General features: G+C 40.8%; 1 protein-coding gene across 1 annotated transcript in view; it reads right to left on the bottom strand.

The window, feature by feature from the left end:
- The window catches only part of NSMAF (neutral sphingomyelinase (N-SMase) activation associated factor), a 75,963-nt gene extending 65,427 nt beyond the window's left edge, over positions 1-10,536 (bottom strand). Inside the window, exons 1-2 of the mRNA XM_009892785.1 lie at positions 10,454-10,536; positions 6,630-6,749 (exon numbers count right to left, since the gene is read on the bottom strand). Coding sequence (XP_009891087.1) covers positions 6,630-6,749; positions 10,454-10,536 — 203 coding nt within the window. The remainder of the gene's footprint in view (positions 1-6,629; positions 6,750-10,453) is intronic.
- Positions 10,537-10,920: the final 384 nt, after the last annotated feature.

Below are 10,920 nucleotides of genomic sequence, written 5' to 3'. Positions count from 1 at the left end.
GGAAAAACTTCTTTACAGTTCGGGTGACAGAGCACTGGCACAGGCTGCCCAGGGAGGTTGTGGAGTCCCCTTCTCTGGAGATTTTCAAAACCCGCCTGGATGCAGTCCTGAGTAATGTGCTCTGGGCAATCCTGCTTTAGCAGGGGAGTTGGACTAGATGATCTCTAGAGGTCCCTTCCAACTTTGAGAATTCCACAATTCCATGATGCCATGGTATGATACAGTGTTTGCACATGGTTGTGGAATCCACGGTGCTAGCTGTAACTCCTCAAGCACCTATTTGAAGAAGAACCTGCTTGTTATTTTCTTTGTTGTCATGTAAAGTTGTAACACATGAATAAGGATTACGTGTTTGTATGTGTATATATATACACATGCATATACATAAAAATGTATGCATATTTATGTGTATGCTCATATATGCACACATAAAAGGTGTTTACTTTGTGCTCATGTGAAAAGTATTGGCAAAGCTGATTCTACTGCTTTCTCCCTTTCATCACAAAAAAAAAGTAGTTCCCCTGTACACAAAAGCACAGTGAAAAACACAAACATCTGCCCAGCTCAAATGTTGAACCAAACACTGAAAACAGTAACAAGCAATAGAAATAATTTCGTTTCTGTGCTTTGAGTAGCACAAAGAAAAAAACAACCTTTCTTCTTCTGATGTTAAGCAGACTGCATAACAGTTGCATAAGCTAAAATGGAATTATTTGCTTATACATCATTCCACTATGGAAACTACAAGTTAAATAATTAACATTGGACTAAACAAAGTCAAATAAACACCACCAGGAGAGCGCTAAAATGTATCATTGATGAGCAATGTCATTATTATCATTATCACGAGTACTTCCATTTGCAGGGATGAGGGTTAGATCCCCAGCTAAGTGAAAGAGTATACATTCAATTGCAATCAATGAACCTACTTGGGTTGCATATAAACTGCTGGTTGTTCATTCCCCTACTGCTTCTACACTTCTTGATGTGGTTGCTAATAAAGCCAGGCAACTCTCATGGCTGATGAAGCTGATGGAGTGGAGCAGATAACGATGGTAAAGTGTAACTGAAAATGATAGTATAACTATAAATCTTAACAAACTTTGTGATCAATAATTGCCATTTTGAGTACTCAGAAAAGTACAGATTTTCTGAGAATTCTTTCAGGTAGTCTTTCCTTGGCCAACATACGACATCTAGGAACACCTAGGAGCAGGTCTCAGTGACCCAGCAAGGTTACAGCACAAAGAAATAGTAATCCCTTTAAAATTTGTGTAACCCATGAGTTGATCACCACAAATTGTGATAACCATAATGCCTTCTTTACAGTGAGCAAATCTTCTACACTAATAGTGTGATGATGTAATGACTAGACAACCTCTTCCCAGAGGCAGTCTCAGGACTGGGTTGGGAGTTATTTGCACAATGGTGTAAATGTACAGTTTGAGGAAGCCAGAAATATGGAAGTAAATAATTTCCAAAAATTTGTGAAAAATGTTGTAGTAAATAATTGATGTGAATTATTAATTGCAGATGTTTATGAACATTGTATGAAATAGCCCAAAAGGCACATTTCTCAAGTGCAAAAGAAAAACCTAACTCGCTCAAACTTGCTTAAAGAAAAGATTAAAATTATCCCTCAATTTACTGGGAGAAAGGCGAAATTGCTAGTAATAAATATTAGTCATAGCTGAGAATTTTTGAAACAACCACAAATTAAAGAATAATATGATTTTTTCTGAAGTTTATTAATGCAAAAATGGTAATTTATGTCAGTCCAATAGTACTATAATAAAAGGGAAGCATTTATATTTGTACGTATGTACAGCATATACTGGAGAATATATCAATGTAAAATATGTACTCTCCAGTTGTAACTGAAGAATATGTTAGGGAACAGCTGTGGAAGAAGATATTTTCAAATTGGCAATCTGGTCATTCCATACCCATGAGTTTTAAAAGAGCTGGCAAAGGAACTCAATGAACATTAATGCTGAAATTTAGTCAGTCTTTGAGCACTAAAGAAGTTCCATTAGACATTTTTAAAAGTTACCATCGTATTTTAATAGGTAAGAGGAATAGGCTGGGCAACTACGGGCCTATCAGCCTCTTCCCATTCAAATAATGAACAGCTGACATAGATTAAGCAGACCTAAATGCTAATATAGTTCTGTGCTACAGTTCTTTTTGAGTGCTAATATAGTACTAATCTTGTTAACGGCAATTCACATGCACAGATGGAAAACAGATCCTGTCTGACCAACCTGATAGGTTTTTTCAGTGAAGCTGGCTGATAAACATAATGATGCTTGACTTTTAGAAGTTTTTGACAGGGTTCAGCACAACCTTCGGGGTAAAAGCTGGAATGATAAAAAGTAACGTGGCACATATAACTGATAGAAAACTTGCTAACCGCTCCTTGCAAATGTGGGAAACACATCGGACAGAGTTATTTCTTCCCACTGAGAGATGATCTGGGATCATTTCATACCTCTGTCATTGCTGACCGGGTTTGCAGATGACAGGGAGCCTGTGGGAAAGGTGAGTACTGAAGAGGAAGGGATGAGCTGCTCAATGTAAGCAAGGCTTCTTTTTCAGACAGTCCCATATGACGCCGCTCAAGTTAGCCCTCTTTGTGCAAAGGGAGTCACCAAGTTGTGAAGAAATAGCTCAAGTCAGTACAAGTCCTTATTTTGTGGCAGTGGGCTGTGGTGCTGATGCGATCCTTGGACTGTAAACAGAATGATCCTAAGAGCTGAAAAAATATATTCCCTCTTCATTTGGCCTGAATCTGACTGTTACTGCAATCCTATGTTACTGTTTTCTCCGCAGCCTGTGGAAAATGTTTACAATTTGGAGAGGATTCAGGGAACAGTCATGACAGATACAAAAGGACAAGTAAACATACCTTGGAGAGAGAGAGGGAATGCAAGAGCTCTGTCTGTTTAGCTCAACAAGGAACAGATAGGAGGATGCCTTTGGTCACGGTCTACAGCTGACTGCAGGGGGAAAATAGGTCAGGATAGAAGGTTGGATGTAAATGCGTAACAAGATCCAGCATCGAGAAGTTGAGGACACATACAACCCGTGGTAGTTAAACACTGTAATTGTTTACTGAAATCTGTGGTGAAGTCATCTGGAAATATCTCAGTTAAGATCACATGTTCTTTAAAGTGTTTTTCATTGCAGGCAGGAATCAACACAGTGAAGTCCTATGGCCAATATCTAAATGCTGATCTCTGAGTCAAATCCTACCCAGTGCTTCCTTCCAGTCCAGCATATTTATTTCACTGTCTGGCAGGAGATGAAACCTCACCATTTCGGTACCTTCTCCTGCACACAGAGAGCCTTTTAGATCCAGGCGCTGTTATATTTGCGTGGGATAAGCAATTAGTACTGGAGTCCTCTCTCCTATGCCATCTGCTCATGGCTCAGCACTTTAGGACTGCGCCTGCACCTGCACTGGAGTGTAAATCAGATAGGCTTGTACAACACAGGAAGGAAAGCAGGTTAAGCGATCACAATGTTATCTTCTCTCTACATAATCTTTGAGTCCAGTTAAACAAGACTGCGTGACTTTGTTTAGCATCATTCTTTAGCGGGACTGGGGGTGGCACGCTAAGGTCTGTTTAGTTGGGAGCAGCAGAGGCAGCCATATTTAGACAGACTGAGAGCAGAACAACCTTACACACAACAAAACGCTTACTTCATATTCATCAGATTGCACTCCAAGTGCACCAATGGGCCTTAGATACCCTTACCAGACTTAGTGCCCCGACAACATTTTTCCTGATAACTTTTCCTTAATCATAGCTTGGGAGCTGATTTAGATTCAGTGGACAGACCCTTTCTGGGAAAAAACTACCTTTAAATCTCCTTCACTTTTATCTTTATACTTCTGTTGTATTTTTCTCTATTTACTAGTTCTAGAAAGTGTTTTATGAGAATTTATTTTCCTCTCTCAGGGTCTGTATGTGGTTATCACCACATATAATCTTTGTATAGCAGAAGCATAACAGCGTTTTGGGCAGTTACATTAAGGACTTGCTGCTAGTTATCTAGTCCCATCAAACAGGAATTTCAGCTAAACACTTAGCTGTTGGAATAAAAGAAGATTCTTTCGTAATTTCTGTTTTCTGAATATTGTGTTCATGGTATTATAAAAGCCTGTATTCTCCTCAGCTATTTGTCTGTGCTGTTGTAAAGCCCAGCTGTTCAAAAGAGAGCTGGACAATAACACGGCATTGCTTCTCTAAATCACTCAGATACAGGCACAAAGGATGGCAAACACACCACATTGCTTTAGTAAATGCTTTAATCTCAGAAGGGTGGGAAAGGATCTCTTGAAAAGTTCTGCTCTTTGGCCAAAAACTGGAAAAAGTGTTCAGACTGAAAATTGAAAAGGAAGATTACACTGAATTCTGCACAATTTGTGAAGATTAGATGTAGATAGAAAATTGGGTTAGATTCCCAGTCAAACCTAATTTCCAAGTTAAACACTGCAGTCAAATATTGTGATAGTGCCATCTAATCCCAAGGGCACCTGCACATTTTACAAGAATGGTTCTCCAGACCTAGAGCTTCACTTCAGGGACATCATCTCCACTACTTCTGCTGAGGGAAATCTTTTAGTCTTGTGGTTGGGACATTGTGCCATGGGGTGGGACAATGGGTTGGTGTCCTCTTTGGAAATGGCAGAAAATGAACTCAGTTTTTCCACTTTCTGGCCAGGAGACCGCTGCTGTTACCTGAGAAGAGGGATTGGTGCCTCCTGAATCATTCCAGAAAGTGGTTTGGAGAAAACTCAGGGAAGTTGGGAAGTGTCTCCTGCCAGCACAGAACCATGAGCCACAGGGCAGGAGACAGCCAGGACTTCAGACCTACCTCTGTCCTCAGCTTCTTCTAGTAACTACCTGAACTCTCTCAGGTTGCCAACTGCTGTGAAAGCTGTTCTGAGACACTTAACTTGCCCTGCGATCGCACTGAGTGCTTACCTGCCTAACGCCACATGAAGGCTTTCATTTCAGGAGTCTGGACACATAAAAAGTAGGAACCTACTTCAGCAAGCTGCTGAGCTTTGTAGCCTCAGTCTCCCTCTATACCTCATCAAAAGCACAATAGCAGAGATGGTGCTTGCTTGCTATATCAGTGTAGTTTTTGTACTGTTCAGCTGGATAAAATAAAGCCTATAAATGGACAACATTTGTTAGTATTCTATGAGGGAATGCCATGCTGGCCATGGCCTTAAAGTGAATGGGCCATGCCATTTTCTTAAATTCACCAAAGGGCTTGAAATCCTTAGAGCTGTTATAGAACACAAACCAAAAAAGCTAATTCATTACATGGAAAAAAATTCAGGCCTGCCCTTTCCCCACTGTTGTTTTGCTGAGTAGATCCTTTGCTCCAATTTTACTTTTTGTTCCAGCAGTTTTCAGAGGCTTCCCAATTTCCCCAAGCTCCATACACTCTGTCATTTTATGGACAAAACATGAGTGTCCATATAATGTCTCACCTACTAATCATGTTGCTACTTTCTCATGTTGCTGTCATATTGCCACACGATAGTACAAATAGGTAACAAAATCTGTTTTGTGTGATCTTTACTACACCGTGGGATACTCAGTGGGAGCAATGTCCTCTCCCTAACCTTTCTGAGACATATGGATGTCCTTCAAGAAGGCCAGGGATTAGAGAATGACCAGCTTCATCAACCCACTCTTTGTAGACTACTGTCTACGTCCTGCAATTCAGTTTATGTCCTATGACTAATGTTTTGCAAATACACAAATTTCTACATTAATTCTTTGCCCTTGCTGCAAGACTGAACCACGTGCTGTTTGACAGACCCTTGAGCACGGACACCGTGCAGCACTGTCTCTGGGTAACAATGCCATTAGTGCATGCGGCGATGTCCCCGCTGCACAGCCAGGGAGTTAATTTTTCATTGAAAACTACAAATCTCTTTATTTGGATCAGGCTTGGATTAATTTGTCAAACCAGACTCGCAGGGCTGGCTATTATCCTTTCCAGGGGATGGTGATTAGATCTGTACATAGGTTGGGGGTCTAATCACTGTCTTATACGGTAATAATAAATATTATAACCTTCTTTGCTTTATGTTTTTCTAGCTGTGCAATCTGTCAACCAGTTTATCTTCTTCACTAATTAGGCTGGGGGCTTTGGGGGAATTATACTGTAACTCCTAAATCTCCTTCCTGATTAGCTCCGTGTTTACCTTCATCATTTGATTTGATAGTTTTTACAATTATTTTAATACAGAAGACTACAATTATTAATTGCAATTATTAATTGCCCCCTTGGGGGGGGCACTGGTACCTTGACTGTATAATGATGATGTCAGCTGCTACCCCCCTGCTATGCTTTCTCAGTGCTGGAAGTGGCTTTAGATGTCAGTAGAACTGCTTCTTGGTGCTTCCAGTTAGTGCTTATCAGTAGCTGTTGGGGGACTGCTTTCTTACTTGCATTATGTTTTGGAAAAGTGTAAAGAAACAGATTTGTGTGGTAGATGTGGGGATTTATTCCCTGTCGAAGCACTAGTAATGGGGAGTGAAAGGCTTCTTTATTCCACTGGGAAAGAAGTTTTCAGATGGAGTGGAGGCACTGCTCACCAGACTGCATGGCACCCGAAGTAAATGGGCCACGCCATTTCCTTAAATTCACCAAAGTACCCGAAGTAAATAAGATCCATCATTTGGATGACCATCAGTTGGTGACCGTTGGATTTTGCCCTGTGATGGGAAGTAGAGGAAAAGTTTCCTCAGCAAAACTTTTGCCATCTTTCTTTGGGAAGTGAGAACTGTAAGCAAGGGACCACATAAATACTCACTCTTTGAGGAATTGTAGAAGGTGGAAAAAGCACTCTGAAAAATGTTTTCTAAGTTTAAATTCTGAGGTTATGAAAGTGGCAGACTACACATTAAAAAAAAAAAAGCTTGGAAGAAAATATTTTCTATTTTGCTGATAATACCTAAGGGCAGTGTTTCAATGAGGTAAGGAAAGGGTGCTCTGGAAAATGGGCATCATAAAAATGCCCCTTAACTTAGGAGTTCATGTCCAAAGAATCAATAACATTCTCAAATCAAATAACTCCACGTATTTTAAAATTTATATTTAGTTAAAAAAACCCACAAAACAAAAGAGGAAATGAAATGAAAAACCACAAAATCTGCATAGGAAAAAATAAAAAAATTCAAAGGAAGTGAAAATTAGATTTCCTACAGAAAGAGTGCCTTGGCTGCAGGGGACATTTACAAACTTTTGTGTTCTCTTTTTCTGGTTAAATGAGTGTCTTGATATGCTGTTTTGTTTTTGTGTGGTCCACAGCTATGGGAAAACATACTTCAGTGATATTGTAGCCAACTGAAAGATACTATTGAAAGCTTCATATTTATATTTCCTGATTTTATTTTATTTTGCTAAATTTGAACTGTGGAAACATAGCATAGTATTACTACAGCTGGTTGGATTTAATAAAGATCTGAAATGACACAGAATCAAATGAGTTGTGGCAAAGCTCTGTAAGTGATGCTGGTCTAGTTTACAAACAAAGGCAATGTGAAGAAGTGGGGGAGCACAGGATCATAAAATCCTAGTTTGGGGAGCGTAGCTTAATTGTGAGCTTAGAAGCACCACTGAAGCCAGGGCCACCAGGCAAATAAAGGGTTTGCTCTACCCTAAAGGACATTAATTTCTCATAGTTCCAGCAGCAAGAGATTATGGTTGGTGGGAGCAGGATGTGGGAACTGAGGGGGCACAGCTGCGGCCATGGGGGTCTATGGTACAGCCAGTGTCAGTATATGCAGGACACACTGTCCTGGTGTACTCAGAGGACAAAGAAACAAGGAAAATGAAGGTAATACCTCAACAAGAAGGTTTTGAGTACAGTGGATACTCCAGTAGATTTTAGAGAATTTTTTCCTAGTGTCCAAAATCTAATGGATTTGTACTAGCTTCAGTCAGGACAGCTTAAAAGTTGATCGACAAGGCGAGCTTGGGGGTGGACTAATCCTGAAAAGGAAAGAGGAGAAAGAAGTTCCCCAGACCATCTTGTGTGTACTCTGCCCAGCTCACTGCCTGCGGCAGGGGCTGAAAGGGAGACAGGGACCCAGAGACGGTGCCTTCCTGCAGGGGAGCAAAAAAAAGGTGCCTCTGGGACCAGAGAGGAACAGCAGGACTGGGAGTGCCAGAGGGGGGCAAGCCAAAAGGAGGTGAACGTTCAAAACTCTCCTCCTTGACCATAGCCAGTCAAATCTAGGGGTTTCCAATTAAAAAAAAAAAAGAAAAAAAAAGAAAGAAAAAAAAAAAAAGAAGAAAGGAGAGAGATTGAACCACCTAATTCTCAGTGTCCATGATAATGAGGTTTTGGATAAACAAACAGTTTTTTGAACTTAAGCTTCTTAGAGCATTAGGGAGAAGAAATCCTCAGATGTCACTGTAATGTGTCCGCTTATTTTTTTTAACGCAATATGTCATGAAAGTGCAGCGAATGGCTACTCTTGAGTGTAGTTCAATAGACTAGCACACTGAGATGGCCATATGTGGGGAAATAAACATCTTAGTAAACTCCTTGGCATGTGACCAGTATTGAGTATAAATCTACAGAACAAGAAAAAGCAGCCCTTTGTGCCACAAGATTATTTTTAACTTGAGCTTTCAAGTAGCTATCAGAGATTACCTCTCATCTTTCACAGCATGAATTTCATGTCCGTATTGTTGGGTAATACAGAACAATATGGAAAGCATGAAGGAAGAAAGGAGGAATTAAAGTACCTAAATCAGCTGAGTCATGGCTGAAATACAAAAAGGATTTCTGAAGGGTTGAGATTGAAACAGTAATGAAAAAAATCCCTCATCTATAGCTATGGGGTTACTTACTACAGTGTTTTTGATGGGAATTATGACAGGGTTCCTGGGGACTCTCTTGCTTCAATTAATTAAACTCACACCGAGAGGACTACTTCAGTCCTGCAATGATTATTTCTTTTTTTCATGGGAAAGTAGGAAAAGCGATTTTGAAAAGAATTTGGTGAGCCTTTTTTTCACTTTCTGATGTTGAAGGCTTTGAGTGGAAACCAGAGCTCAAACCACAGACCTGAGTGTGGGAGCAGAGCAGGAGGTGAGAGGTGAGAGGCACGGAGGCGAGGGCAGTACTGCAAGAAGAATGGACAAAATTGCTCAAATATAATCACCCCTCATATTAACTTGTTCTCCTTTCTTATTTCTTTTCAGTATTCCTACTGCTTTTTGCCTCTCACCCCTTGCCTCTCACTTTTGTTTCTGAGCTGCGGTATGCTTTTTCAAGAGAAATAGCAAATTGTTTTGTTTTGCTTTGCTTATGTATTTTATTTTTAAGTAAGTGAGGCAAAAGGTTAAGTCTTCCTCTCCAGGGAAAAATGAATCACACTAGCTCCTGTGAGCACTAGGCAGAGTGATAACGAACTCATTGGAGCCGTATTGTCTTTCAGAACAGTCTGCTCTTCTCCAAGGTATCAGTTTAACTCCTATAGGAGACACCATTCCCCAGATTTTGCCCCTTTTCCCTTTTCTCAGAAGAAAACCAGGTTATTTGAAACTATCTTCGTTTTTTGAAACAAGTCACTCAGTGCTGCAAAACTCTTTTCTCTGTTTGAAGTTGGACATACGGTAGTGCATGTGGTAAGTACGAAAACACCACTGGGTGATAAGAAACATACAATTAAGCCCATGAGTGATAATGAACAGATGCTTCCCTCCCACAAATGCTTTCTCATATCAAATGAAGTCTGGCTGCAAGATTTTATCAATTCTAGGAGTTTACTCAACTTTAGAGAAAAATGTGACCTACCTTGATAATATCCCATATGGTTATCTCTTGCCCCAGGACTTTTACCTTTGTGGGTAAGTTCTTGTTTTTTCTGTTAAACTGATTTTTCCGATATCAGCAAAATTAAAAATAAAATGGCATGTGACTCCTTGTGGGTTTACAATAAACAAAGCCAGAGCTATCTGATGGTGGATCTTTCTCTGCACTCTTACTAACTACTGGGATATTTTTACTCTAATGGGAGTGGGCAAAGATAAAATCAACCAGTCTGTATCAGTAACAAAGCAAGGAGATGCTGGCGAAATTAGTTTGTCATCATATTTGATCCAAGGATGGCCAGGATAGGATGGTTTCCGACAATGACCTGTCTTTAACATGTTGAAACTTCACTTTGCCCTCTGTTAGTGCCAAACTAGTATTTATTATTGCACCGCAAGAGTGCCTGGGCAGAGATGAAGACCTTTTACCCTGGGACCTGTGCAGGTCTCTAGCAGGTGGGATAGCTGTGAGCCCTCGCAGCTGCGGGGTGGTCGGTGTGGATGGGAGGGCAGCGCGGCACTGGGGGCAGCTGGGTGCCCGTACCTGCCTGCTCTTGGGCTCTCTGCTGTACAGCCTCCGGTCAACCATTACCTTCTCTGTGTACCTGGTCCTTCCTTCCTCATTGCCTGTCCTGATGTTTTAGAGGGGAACCTCTGTAGGGCAAAGGTCGCCATTTATCATGTGTCTGTCGAGTGCCAATCTTGGCTGGGGAATCTCAGCGCTCCTGTGATATGAATAATAATTCTAATAATAAAGGCAAAGCCTGACCATCTGGCTGCTATTATGGTAATGTCTTGCTCTGTGACAGTAGGTCACTCTGTGCAGCTGCTTCTCTGTCTCATTCTGTATTGGAAAAGACTACTCTTGGACTTTGGGCTAAGTCTTCATGGCTTGAAGATAGAAAAGGCCTGTGGTAGTGCCACCTGTCCTAGGTATGGAGAATGAAAAGAAACCCACCACCAGGAGAGCATCACTCAGGGTTGTATGCTGTGGTACTCAGATGTGAGGAACAATTAAGCCACTGGCTTCATCCCCAAAATGAAGGATGGTCACTGCTC

Source organism: Charadrius vociferus, unplaced genomic scaffold (genome assembly GCF_000708025.1).
Source record: "Charadrius vociferus isolate BGI_N301 unplaced genomic scaffold, ASM70802v2 scaffold79, whole genome shotgun sequence".
NCBI classification, from domain to species: domain Eukaryota; kingdom Metazoa; phylum Chordata; class Aves; order Charadriiformes; family Charadriidae; genus Charadrius; species Charadrius vociferus.
This window is presented reverse-complemented; position numbering and strand designations above follow the sequence as displayed.